The sequence below is a fragment of the Lynx rufus genome, unplaced genomic scaffold (genome assembly GCF_022079265.1).
Source record: "Lynx rufus isolate CCGP_SWC_20201006 ecotype Redwood Valley unplaced genomic scaffold, mLynRuf1.p SCAF_15, whole genome shotgun sequence".
In the NCBI taxonomy this organism is placed as follows: domain Eukaryota; kingdom Metazoa; phylum Chordata; class Mammalia; order Carnivora; family Felidae; genus Lynx; species Lynx rufus.
In genome coordinates, this window is record NW_025814829.1 from 7306759 (window position 1) to 7321205 (window position 14447).

Genomic DNA, 14447 nt, shown 5'->3' on the forward strand with positions numbered 1-14447 from the left:
CTCTCTCTCTCTCTGTCTCTCAAAAATAAACATTAAAAAAAAAGTTAAAATACTGAAGAAAAAAATGTTAAGCCAGAATTTCATACCCAGTGAAAGTATCTTTTCAAAACTAATGCAAAATATAGGCTTTCCTAGACATATAAGCTGAAAGGATCCATTGCCAGCAGATTTGTACCGGAATTATTTAAAGGATGCCCTTCAGGCAGAATGAAAAGGATACCAGAAAGACGTATCAGCACAAAATAACTGCAGAGCACTGGAAGTGGTAACTACACAGGTATATATATAAGATTTTTTCGTCATTATTTAGGTTGATTTAAAGGAAAGCTGACTTTAAATAAGAGAGTAGTAATGTGTTGTGAGATTTATGGTACATGCTATTTATAAGTAAAGTGTGAAAAATAGCATAAAGACCAGGAAGGGGAAAATGGAAGGTTCTTGTACTAAGTGTGAGGTGTTTATAATAAACTCGTAGGTACACTGTCAAGAGATAAAAGAAATCTCCAGGCCCAGAAGGTTTCACTACAGAATTTCAACAAAAATTTAAAGTAAAAATTAATGCCAATTCTATACAATTTCTCCCAAAAAAACAGAAGAGGAGAAAACACCTCCCAATTCATTTTATGAGGTCAGTATTACCCTGATACCAAAACCAGACCAAAAAATGTACAAAACAAATTAAATAGCAAAACTTCAAGCCAATAACCTTCATGAATACAGATAAAACAGTAACACAAAATATGCTCTCTGGCCACAATGGATTTAAATCAGGAATCAATAATAAACACATCTAAAATATTCCTGAATATTTGGAAACAAAATAGGACACTTGTAAATAAAATGCCATGTTAAGCCTTTTCATGTTTTCTCATTGCTCTTACTTAAACCAACTTTACATTATTTTTAAAATTTAATCATTTAATTACTTAAAAGGTCTCCAAATATTTACAAATGTATCTGAAAAATAACACACAGATGTCTGTCTAAATTAATATTTACCATGAATAAGATGATGCTACTCTCTGTGGTGCTAAGCATTTCAATAACCAGTAAATAAGTCAGTAAACTTGATATTGTTTACTGATAATAATATTTTAATTATCACTTATCAAAGCATAATTTGGCAGTAAAAACCACTTTTCACAAAGACATTACAGGTAGGTCAACAAATCAATCTTGATTCATTCATTTTGCTTCTCCATTTCTCCTGGAAGCTTTTGAAGTATCCATGACTTCAGTTTTTCTAGCTCAGCTTTGCTTAGCTCATGGTAAACACCTGGGAGACTATGAAACTTCGTGCTCACTCTTAGGGACTTTAACACGGAGTTTGTCTCTTCACCCCAAGAATGAGGAACTAACTCATCTGCAGTGCCGTGACACTGGAATAATTCAGGGAGTACGCCATCACTTTCCTGAAGAGCCTGAAGAACAGGATGTACAAATGGAAAAGTTTAAGAAATTCATTGATGAACATCATTCTTGGAAATCAGACAGGGCAGAAAACTTCCAATATTTAAAGGGAAAAGAGGCAGTGGTGGTGTGGTCTAAGGTGCACACTGGTGGTCCTGGACTGGGGGCCCAGCTAGTCGCTGGCACCAATGAGCTATGGTTGTACATGACCAGCACTGACTCCATACAGGACCGTCTCAAACACAGTCGAAGCATTTCCTGAAGAAACCATGTGACTCTGTAAGACAAACTTCTTTACATAGAGAGTGGAGAGAGGGAGGAATGCAGGCACCATCAAGAGAAAAATTACATTCTAGTTTTCATTTCTGTATCTGCTGCTTCTAATTCTGGTATGAAGTTACAACACTATAGTATCGTTTCGTATATTAGCATATTGCTATGAGACAGGTGTCGGGAATGTAATTGGTCATTTGTTTCGATTATGTTCATGACATAAAAAAACAAAGCCTGGCTATAATCATCTCTATTTTTATTATGTGTAAGGGATACATATGATTTTTATCCTTTCCTCTTGGACACCATGCTTAATAATATTCTTTCTATGGTATTTCCTGAACATTAATGACCAGCTGGAATTAATATTCATTATGACTAATTGGGGATGGATTCCCAGGAGTGCTCTGGGCATCGATGCAATTGCTTCATGATCAATTTTGTTTTAGTTTCAATGTGTGATTATTTCACGCTTTTTTTTGGTTTTGTTTTGTTTTTAAAATCTGGAACTTACCTGGTACACAGCAGATGTTTTATTCAGAAAACTAGAAAGAGCAAATACTCCTGCCACATCTTGATGATTTCTGTACACTAAATGCATTGCCATGCACCCTCCCATAGAAAATCCTCCTAAAAGAAGCAAAAATTCACTTAATCAGAAAAAGCCAGAATCTATGCAACAATAATTCAGAACAAGATACATCTGGGCCAATATTCCATGCATGTTTTAAAATATTTGGAGACACAGTGCGAAAAAGAAATTTAGTCTACTTTAGATCTCATTAAAAAAAGGACCTGCAATGCGTAAACGACACGGGCTCATCTGTCATCACTGGTAAGGAGACTTGTTATAAAAAGAGCTGGAATTAAACAAAGAAATCATGTTCAACGAGTAAAAATATTTACCATAGTTCAAAATATGAGTCATAGTGCAAGTGTTATTTGTTTAAACATCTAGTGTCTACTTATATTTTGCTTATACTTGTGTTATAGGAGTCCTCACTGCAACTAGAATTAATAACATGCATCTTTCTGTCGTTCTTGCCAAGCCCTGAGCCCCATGAGGAGTTAAATTTCCAGTGTCTGCCATATAATAGGTGCTTAGCGACTTTTTAGGGAGGATGATCAAAAATCTGGTGAGCCAGTTAAAACATCTCTAAATTACAATATCGTTTTGGAAACTGATTTGTGATGGTATAATTAAAAACGTACTTACCTATATAAACTTTCTCAAAGTTAAAAAAATAATTTACTCATTTAACAGACTTTTATTGTCTTTTATGTGCCAAACACTGTGCTAGTCACTGGAGATATGCAGTCTAAAATACACGGTCCTGTGCTCCCTCCGGTAGCACATATATGAAAATCCACGGGCCCTTCTCCTCAAGGGGGCACCAGAGACGTCACAGGATATGGAGACAGGTACGTGACCTGGTGACGCAACTTCAGGGGAGAGACCAGGGATGCTAGTCCCCAGTTTGAGTGAGACTTAAAAGGCATCTTATTTACATTTTGTGAGAAATAAATATAGAAAGTGAATCACACAGCCACACTCTTATGGAAATACAAGAATATACACTGGTGCAGAATCCAGATCTCGCTTCCAGCCTCCTGCTTTATTTCACTTAACAAAGTGTAAAGCTGAGTCCTTAGAGACTATAAATTTGAATTTACCACAATCTACTTTTACAGATGAAATGAACGGAGGCCCCAGATTAGGTGACCTGCTTAAGGATGCACCCCTAATTTTAGTTGTAAACCAGGACTTTTGGAATCTAGATTGCTTGCAACAGACTTTAATGTGCTCTCTACTATCTTCTGGTATTTATTAGAATAGAACGGCTTTTAAATTTTATTTATGTATTTTTATATTTTATTTATTTACTTAATAATATTTAATAGTATTATTGGGCCAACTGACAGTATCATTTTGGACCCAGGATACAATGTGTGAGTGACGATTACGAGGCTTGCAAAGTCTAGATTTTTGAGAAGCACATAATATGTAAATAATTACAGTGTATGATAAATATTACATCTGTGGTTTTCAACATACCAGAGGGAAATAATAGGGTCTCGTCAGTAGCAGAAGTGCACCATGGATGAGAACCACTTGAAAGGCTCTTTCAAAATAGCCCCCACGCCAGCCACAGATGCAGATATGGTTAATTAGAGATCACAAATGGGCTTGGCAGGGGCAGAGGCAGCACGCACATTTTAAAACCGACTGTGAAAGTTGCATATGTGCCTCAAATTCCCAAAAAGGTTAAAAACCACTGGGTTCCGGGGTGCCTGGGTGGCTCAGACAGTTAAGTGTTTGACTCCTGATTTTGGCTCAGGTCCTGATCTCATAGTTCACGAGTTCAGGCAGAGTTGGGCTCTGCACTGACAGTGCAGAGCCTGCGTGGGATTCTCTCTCCCTCTCGCTCTGCCCCTCTCCTGTGGGCGTGTTCTCTCTCTCTCTCTCTCTCTCTCAAAATAAATAAACTTAAAAAAACAACACTGAGCTCCATTACCTACGAACGTGCACATTAATGAACCTTTGCCATGCTCCACGTGGATATGAAGACCTTACCACAGACAAGACTAGCGTTTCCGGTGAACATTCACTGTTAAGTAAGCAGAAAGAATTCTAAACTTCCTGGGTTGTGCCACCGTTCAAGTTACAGACTTGTCTTTGCTTCTCAAGATTTTCTATGTAATACAGTTACGTGGGTTATAAAGCAAACGCTTCTTGAAATACAACTGCTATCACGTTTTCATTTATTAAATATAAATTAGTTCTCTAGATTGGGCTTCATTAAGCATTTGCATATTACAGATTGAAAAACTGGTGGTGCAATCTTTGAGGGTAAGAAACGGTTCTTTCTTCCAGCATGACGTGGTGCTTGCGAGCTCATGAGGGAGATCAGCAAAGTGTCTCCACCGTCTGGTGCACACGTGCTGACAAGCTGGCCTCCCCACTGCACGTGCCCCCGTGGTGAGTACAGTGGCTGCTACATAGTGACAACTCAATAAAGTCTGTTCAGTTAGAAACCATGTATTACGGGGTGAAAATAATACAAAGTTTACACACGTCTCTTAAATTTATCGTATTTAAAAATTTGTTTTTAATGTTTTTATTTATTTTTGAGACAGAGAGAGACAGAGCATAAGCAGGGGAGGAGCAGAGAGAGAGGGAGACACAGAATCCGAAGCAGGCTCCAGGCTCTGAGCCGTCCGCACAGAGCCCGACGCGGGGCTCGAACCCACAGACGGTGAGATCATGACCTGAGCTGAAGTCGGACGTTTAACCGACTGAGGCACCCAGGTGCCCCAAATTTATCGTATTTAAAAGGACATGATGCATTTTCTAATTCAAAGTCTGGTGGGAGAGGACCACGTGGAAGTAAAGGAAACCGAGTTCTAATCCTACCAGTGACACTCTCGCCGAGTGTCTTTGGGTAAATTATTTAAAACCCAGGATCTCATTTCCAATAAGATTAGATAATTGCACTAGATGATCTCTAGGGTCTCCACCAAGTTTTTAAATCTATAATATGCTTCATAATCACGTGTAAAAGTCAAAACAGCAAGGACTTTCAAAGTTTACAGAGCTTCTGTAAAAACAGACGCCTACTTTAAGTTTGAGAGTAAGAATCCGTATCTTCCAGAACACAATTTCAGCCTTCTGTAAAGTTCACAGAACCAGACTTAGCAAATGCATTCTTTGCTTCATCCCTTCAGATCCCCCCCTTTCTCCAATTTACTTATAAAATGAAATTCAAGGTTGCTTATAATCAAACCCACTCTTAACAATAAAACTGCATCTCTAAAATGAGGGCGGAATGTGAGGGAGGCGAGATGGGGCTGCTGGAAGAATGAGAGATCAAGAACAAAAGAGAAGGAGGGACACAGACCGTGGTATGGGGGAGCAGCAGCAATTAGGGGAATGACTCGACTTCCAACTGCTCCCCTGTAGCAAGACAGCATTCTTTAACAGAAGCGATCATGCCAAATCATACTAGAAACTTTTCCTAGCACTGAACTCCTGGGTGGAATTTGTCAAGTAGGTCTTTATTGAACATAAAACTCAAAACCAGACATTTTACATACAGCCACTTCTGCTCTTGATTCTTTTATAAAAAGTCCGGGACATAAAGAAAACATTCAGTAGTCTAATAAGGTTCATGTGAACAGGGTTTTGTGTCTGTTTTATTCACTGATGTACCCTCCCTATGCTTAGAACAGTGCCTGGCACATAGTAGGCACTTAAATATTTTATCAAATCAGTGAATAAATGTAATTGTAGTCCCATAAGAATATTTCTGTAAGGGGACAAATTTATATCATCAGGAAATGTAGCTATCTGGTGACCGGACTTGATATAAAAGTAAAGCTTAGAAAATGCAGGAGTGAATTGTTAGTGCGCCCAGGCTAATGATTCCTAAATCTGGCTCCTTGAAAACAGAGATTCCCAGACTCAGCCCTAGACCCACTACCGCAATCCCAAAGCCTATTTCCAATTTTTAAAAGCTCTTATACCCATAAATCAAATGTATGAGAATCACAGTCTTAGAAAAAAATCAATAGCTGTAAGGCAGACCATTCAGCCTTAGGTAAAATGGGTAAGAACAGAAAGTGAAAATATGGCCACGATTTACAAGAAATCCCTATGTTATAGATACCAAGGCTGTAGGAACAAAGTTTTTATTTTTTGGAGTAATCCAAGAGCTTGAATTATATTTTTGCCAAATGTACCTAAGGAACGTATTAAATGTGACCAGCGTGACTAAGGAACTAAATGTTTAATTTTATTTAATTTTAACTAGTTTAAATTTAAGTTTAAATAGTCACATGTGGCTAAGGACTATCATATTGGACAATGAAGTTCTAGGTAATCTCAGCTGCACCAACAATCGAAAAAAGCTTCAAAATTCATAAATGGAGCAAAAAGAAAATATTTCATAAAAAATATTGAGGCTAGGATCATTAAATGTGAACTTTTAATATGATAAAGATTTAAAAATCACATCACAAGAAGGGTGCTTGTGTGGCTCAGCTGGTTAAGAGTCCGACTTCAGCTCAGGTCATGATCTCATGGTTTGTGAGTTCAAGCCCCGCATTGGGCTCTGTGCTGACAGGTTGGGCCTGGAGCCTGCTTCGGATTCTGTGTCTCCCTCTCTCTCTGCCCTTCCCCTGCGTCTCTGTGTCTCAAAAAATGAATAAACATTAAAAAAAAAACCGTTTTTGATAACAAAAATCACATCACAAGATAGAATTTGAACGTATGATAAGCGAAAACAACTTCATTGAAAAAATTTTACAGATTAAATTCCCCCCTCCATCATTTCATTTTTATTGATCAGAGAAACCTAATTACTTTGTGTGGTTTCAGAGCCCCCTAGATGAAACCAGTCTAGTAAGAATAAAACCAAAAGTAAGAAAGAAAACATTTTCTCACATATGATATATCATTATGAAGAAATATAAATGCATCCTGCAGACATTTAACCTCATGTTTAATACTCATAATTTACAATGAAAATAAATGTACTCATTGAAATCTTATTATTTAAAGATTTAATCTAAGTCCTTTACCCAATTATAATCTTGTGAGGTAATCTGCAATTTCTCACCAGCCATCTTTGACAATACAATCACCTTTAGCATCACATTTTACTATGAAAAGGGACTTTGTGTATTTTTTCCTAATAGAAGGAAATTTAACACAAAAGACTAGTTATTTGAATTCAATTTCCATCTAAATGACTAAAATGCAATATAAAATATACTGTTCAATAAGTAAATACCAAATAGTAAACTCATTGTAGGTAATGGTTATAATGTATATTTATAGTTGCTGGCAAGGTATTAAAACGTCAAGAGTTAACATTTCAACATACATTTAAGATTAACAAGCTGAATAAAACATGTTAAAAAAATAATAAACCTAGCTTTTATGAACTCTTTAAATAAAATAAAACAGAAACAATGTATAAAAAACTATACTGGGAAAACTAGTCTATCTGAAAACAAAATCCAGAGGAAAAAAATACTTATAATTCAAGTTTACCATCAATTGAATAGGATTTTTAAAATGTAATAAAATCTACCCTCCCTACAAATTTCAACAATTCTTCCATTTAAACTTATGTATTATAGTAATTCAGACTGAGCTATGATAAAGTCTCAAAGAATTGGGGAATATATATTTATTTGTAATTTTCCTCCAATACAAAATTTACAGGGTAAACAGAATACTTATCATCTTCCATAAAAAGCTGTTAGAACAGCAGTTACAAGCCTTTAAAGTTCTAATTGTTGTTGAAGAAACATAAGTTGTTTAATTAAGACACATATATGCTAAAAGAAAATAGAAAACTGCTATCATTCTCCAAGTGTTAGGTCAAGAAAGAGCTTCAGAAGAAACTTGTAGAAGGTCAGCCCAAAGGGAGCCTATAAATTCTGGTGCTAATCTTCATCTTGGTAATTCCAATTATCCCTTCATTTTTATTTTAAATATTGCAAAATTAATACATTGATATATACCCAGTATACAAAGTGTTTTCACCCTACAGACAGAAATGAGTCATCCAAAGTTTCACTCTTCATACATAATTTTAACATGTTTTTAAAAATTCACTTAACAGTTAAACCCTCTACATGTACCATTTTTTGTACCTTGCTTTTTCTTTCGTATCATACTGACTTGAAAGTCTTTCAACAGAATTATAAAATCCGTTATTTTATTAATTGAACACATACTTACAAAGTTCCTTCTATGTGTACATATAGCACTTAATAGTTACATAATATTCAATTATATTAATAGACCATAATTCCCTTAACCATTTCCCTCATGGTTGGCATTTAAAACATCCATGTAAATGACTCAGGTGTAATTTCAGGAGCACTTGATTCTCCCTGCTCCAAAATTCTGACAGTATGCTCATATTATCAAAATTCTTATTATCTGGTTATATCAGTTTTTAGGTTCTATACATCCTAGATCGAAGTTAAACCTAAATTTTGTCAGTTTTGTCTTAACAAATTATCACCACCTAGTGGCCAAAAAAGGAATCCCATCCTAGTACGAAAGGAACCAAGTCAAAGGGTCTGGGTTCTAGTCCCAACTCAATTTTATGTTAGCTAGTAACCTGTTTGATTTTTAGTTTAACATCTGAAATGAGAATAATAATTTCCTGTTCTACCTATCACAAGGCTCAAAAGAGATATTGTGCATGAAAGCAACCTCATAATTTAAACACTATCTAAAAATAAAACATTATGATGTATAGTAACAGCAATTTAAAAACTGTCAAGTGTAATATAAATGCCAACAATTTTAGTAGTATTACTACTATATACACTTTTAAAGCACAACAGTACACATGGGAAAAATTTTATACCTTTCTCCATTTTGATTTCTCACATTATACAGAAACATAGGAAATGAGTTTTAAGACAGATAGTAACAGAGATACAGATGTTAATAAAATAAGATGTTAATATGTTAATAAAATAAGAATTAGACAGGATGATCTAGCATTACTAATAATTTTCTCAGCATAGAAGATCTGATCCCAGGGCTTATTAATAACTCTCTTGTCAAAAATCAGAAAGTGATTTAAAATCACTGTTCTGCTGCCTTTCTCCTAATTTTTGTCATACCCTCTGTGGAATCATGTGTGGTATAAATATATAAAATCAAATAAATAACTACGTTTTTAAAGTTTATTTATTTATTTTTGAGGGAGAGAGAGAGAGAGAGAGAGAGAGAGCGTGCCAGAGTGCGTGAGCGAGCATGGGGGGAGGGGCAGAGAGAGACTGGGAGAGAAAATCTGGAGCAGACTCTGCCCTAGTATGGGGTCTGCTCAGGATTCCCTCTCTCTCTCTCTCTCTCCCCTCTCAGCATTCCCGTGCTCTTTCTCTAAGATAAAAATAAAATAAAAAGAAAGCAATATATTTCCACTGATGACTAGAAAACCAAGATTTTGCTTTCATAGCTAACATTTGCAGTTGACTATAATGTCCTCAAGTATAATCTTACTCATCTTCATGTTCCCTAAATCCTGAAACTGTGTGTTAGTTGCCGTCATTCCCTTGCATCTATTGCTGTTCTCCTGGCCTTCAGACTGGCCAACCGTCTATGGCGTTATCAGCATAAGCCTTCTGAAATGTACACTTGATCACATCATTCTCTGCATCTAATCTGATAATCCTAGGGGACTGGATGGCATACTAAACTAGCATTTTCTGAGAGATTCTGGTGTGCCCCTTGCTTTCTTTCCCTCTCTGTTTACCAGTCATATTTTAACTCATTCGTTAAAACTCAGTTGGAGCCATCTCTTCTAAGAAGCAGTCCCTAACTCCTCCCAAAAGATTTACTTGTTCTTTCCTCACTGCTCACATTGTACCTTGTATACACTTTTACAATACACTGTATTAGAACACCTTACTTCTGTACCTTCCTCATCAGGCTATAAACGTTTTGATAGTTTTCTCGGTACTCCAAGACTTAAAATTTTTATTAACAATTTGGAGATCAAATTTAGTATGAGAACTATCATTTTTGACCTGAGCAAACTAGATAGACTAACCCCAAATAGTTGCAAAACATACATTATATAAGCAATTGTCCTTAAAACTAAGCTTAATAAAACACCACTAATTAAAATAAAACCACAGACACAGAACAGGCTCCCATCCACTCAAATAGAGAGAATAGTGTTGTTTTATAAAGCTTACACTGGTTGCAGTTATAATCTCAGAGATAAGAGCTCCAGGAGCACATATTATATGATACTAAGTCAGAAATGTTATCACATGTTAAACAAAATCAATAAGGATAACAATTAAAAATGTTTTACCTATTATCTCCATGTTTTTCCTTTTCAATATTAAAATTTTCTAAATTTTCCTTTTACAATGAATTTTTAAAAATAACCCAACCTCACTGTAGTGCACTGTGTTTGTGTGTACTAAAAATTGGTCAGAGGGGCGCCTGGGTGGCGCAGTCGGGTAAGCGTCCGACTTCAGCCAGGTCACGATCTCGCGTTCCGTGAGTTCGAGCCCCGCGTCAGGCTCTGGGCTGATGGCTCAGAGCCTGGAGCCTGTTTCCGATTCTGTGTCTCCCTCTCTCTCTGCCCCTCGCCCATTCATGCTCTGTCTCTCTCTGTCCCAAAAATAAATAAACGTTGAAAAAAAAATTTTTTTTTTAAAAAATTGGTCAGAATCTTAAATGCATCTTTCTTTGACTTCCCACGGAATCCCTCCTTCATTAACAGTTACAAATAGCACTTAAATCTTACTCCACTTAAAATGTACTATCATAGATACTACAAAAGCACAAAAACCAGTTGGAAGTTATTAAGCAGTAACTTCCTTTTAAATAATGCATGAAAAAGAAAGCAAGAAATCCAGCATGTACACCATTGAGGAGAAAGAAAACAGATGATGGGGAAGAAGTGGTGAGCCGTCTAAAGGTCTCCCAGGGGCGGCCGTGGCCTTAGTAGGGCCCTTCTGCTCTTTGGAGTGACCATAGCATAAAGACTGTTTAATAACAGGAAGAAAACGGTCTCAAAATTACATGCCAGACACATTCCTAAGTATTTTGACTAACTCAACTATCACATCTGTAAGATAGGTATATTATTATCGCCCAAGCACAGAGGTTAAGGAGATCCTATGCCTACAAAGTAGTGAATCTAGGATTAGAAGCTAACCCACGTAAAGAAGACGGCAAACAAAAAAGGGGAGGTATTATGATCAATGTTTTGTCATAGTATAAGAGGTCAAGAATCATGTATGTTTTGGGGTACATGTAATGTTATAGACTGTTATTGAAGATTTATGTTCACTGACTAGTTAAATAACAATACAGGTAACAAGAACAAAGCACACTGCGTCTGTGCTCTGTGGTCTCTTTCACATTGTAAGCTAAGAAAGAGGCTTTATTGAAGCTAATCAGCTCATCTCAAAAATTCTAAAAAAAAATCTTCCTTTCCCAGCGTTTTGTATTCAAAAAATAATATATACCTATTATATATAACATATTAATATGGCTTTGTCATAAATTTCAATTTTTTAAATTTTGCAATGTAATAATCTACAAAGCTTCCACAGAGAAATTTTGTTGTTACAGATTCAATGGCGTTTTGATAAAATACTGACCATATTACTGATGGCTTTATAAAAAGACTTTTTTTGTTTGTTTGTTTGAGAGAGAGATAGAGGGCATGAGTGAGGTGAGGGGCAGAGAGAGAGAAAGAGAGAGAGAGGGAGAGAAAATCTTAAGCAGGCTCCACACTCAGCACAGAGCCTAATGTGGGCTCGACCCCACAACCCTTGGGATCACAACCTCAGTTGAAATCGAGAATGGAATGCTCAACTGAGCCACCTAAAGCCCCTAAATAAGACTATACTTTAACAAGGCTCTCTTGGTACTTTAGAAAATATTAAAATCTCCATGATATGGTAAAAAGCAAATAAAATAAATTCCAGATGAATCAAAGAAGTACAGGGAAAAAATAAATCACATATAGAAAACCAGTAGAAAACCTATCTGAATATTTATCCAAGTTCTAGAGACTTTCTCACACTAAGACATTATTTGGGAAAAGAAAATCATAAAAGGAAAGAGTAACAGACAACTAAGAAAAGCCTTCCTGTGTTAAAATACAACAAAAAGAAGTAGATGGAGAATAACAAAATAAGTATGAATTAATTACGACTTTTCATTTACTTATTTTTAGCAAATATTTTTCAAGGCAATATTATTCAGTGACGATGCAGTAAGACGGACATTCTAATAGGAGTGGGAGAAGTACCAACTGGTACAATTTTTTGGTGAAAGGAATTCGAAAATATGTATTAAAAGTCTTAAAAATGTTTAAATTGAATGGGAGAATCATGGGCTTTGAAATGAAGTAAACCTCAATTCCAGCTTTTTTTTTTTTTTTTTTTTTTTTTACAGTTTATTCATTTATTTCGAGATAGAGTGAAAGCGTGAGTTGGGGAGGGGCAGAGAGAGAGGGAGAGACAGAGAATCCCAAGCAGGCTACGCACTGTCAGTGCAGAGCCCGATCTGGGGCTTGAATGCAGGAACCGCGAGATCATGACCAGGCACCCAGGTGCCCCAATTCAAAACTCTTATTAGCTCTTTGACCTTACAACAGTCCCCACGGCCTCTTTCCAGAGATGAGTAATACGAAGTAGCTGATGGATGTGGGGAAGGGAAGAGGTGGGGACGGAAGGAGACGAGCAGATGGCAGTTATCGGTCAACATGACAGAATCTTTAGCTCATATACATTGAGTACTAATCAGAATATTTTCTACTTTTTTACGTACAAAGATTTTGCAGTTTTATCTTAAAGCAAATTCTTATCCTAATCTTTGGTTTTCCCACTGTCATCACATTACTTTGGAATCTCTGGTATCAATCACTTTGGAATCAACTACTGAATTGATCAATTACTGAATTGGTTTCCCCCACACACAACTTCGCATCTGTTCACATAACCCTCCTGCCAGATTAGTTTTCCTGACACACAGTTCTAATGAGCTGCATGACTCACAGACCTTCTTTGATCATCCCTCACCAATCATCCACAGAATAAAGGACAGAAGGGGAACCGGAAAGAATTCGAGAGCCTAGAATGAGCCAAGTATTTTACAAACACCAACTCCCAGGAAAACAGATGTTGTATTGTTATTCCCACACAGGTGAGGCAGCAGAAAAGTAGTGTAGGTAATATGTGGTGGTAACAAGGCAGACGTCACATTTGAACCTGTATCTGTCACTATACCATCCTGCTCTGCAGTCTCTTAGCACAGCCATCAGAGTCAACAAGGCATTTTCCTTGGACAACAGACTTTCTGCTAAAGCCATCTAACGTCCAGACAGATAAAAACAAGCACTACTTTTTCTAGTTCATATCATTCTTTATGCCTAGACCTCTACACTACAATAGATAAAACTATTTATGTGTGCATCTCAAATCTCAAATGCCACTGCTACCTTCCTATTAATTCTTGAATAGCCTCAAGGTATGATCTCTGCTTTCATTTCCTGTCGTACTTAATTACTTAAGTCAGCAATTCACTGACCAGGTCATGCCATTCATTATAAATTTCCTAAGCATTTGCTCTGTGCCAGGAATTGTGATGGGTCCTGGGAAGAAGTAATAAATGCACGTGATCATTCTCTTTGAAGAGCCAGCAGGTACATTGCTTTAGGTCACTTATCACAGGCTTGCTGGCATTACAGTAATCACTGTAAGTACCTAATGGCTCTTCCAGGTTGTTAACATTTGTGAGACAGATCCTTTTTTATTGATCTGTGTGTCCCTTTGAGCATCTAACATGCCTGGCACACAGTAGGAACTTAGAAAATATTTGCTAAATGATTGAATGACAGACTTTGTCATACATTCCCACATTTTGGATTCTGTTTTGTAACTGTTTTATAATTTACCCCTACACTGAGTTGTGTGCCTTTCCTCATGGTCTTCCCAGCACTCCCATTATGTTTTAAAACAAACTGTGTTTTTGAGAGAGTGAGTGCAAGTGAGGGAGGCACAGAGAGAGAGGGAGACAGAGGAGCCTAAGCAGGCTCTGTGCTGGGCTCAATCTCAAGAATCACAAGATCATGACCTGAGCCCAACCTGGAGGCTTAACTGACTGAGCCACCCAGGCACCCCCTTATGTTTTGTATTTAGATGCTGAAACAGAGGACCAGGAAGGTGATGTTACTGGACTGGAGGGCTCACTGCTTTTAATT

General features: G+C 36.8%; 1 protein-coding gene across 1 annotated transcript in view; it reads right to left on the reverse strand.

The window, feature by feature from the left end:
* Window positions 1-14447, reverse strand: part of LYPLAL1 (lysophospholipase like 1) — a 39163-nt gene continuing 24716 nt past the window's right edge. The window contains exons 4-5 of the mRNA XM_047076556.1: window positions 2198-2313; window positions 1-1421 (exon numbers count right to left, since the gene is read on the reverse strand). Coding sequence (XP_046932512.1) covers window positions 1182-1421; window positions 2198-2313 — 356 coding nt within the window. The 3' untranslated portion in view covers window positions 1-1181. The remainder of the gene's footprint in view (window positions 1422-2197; window positions 2314-14447) is intronic.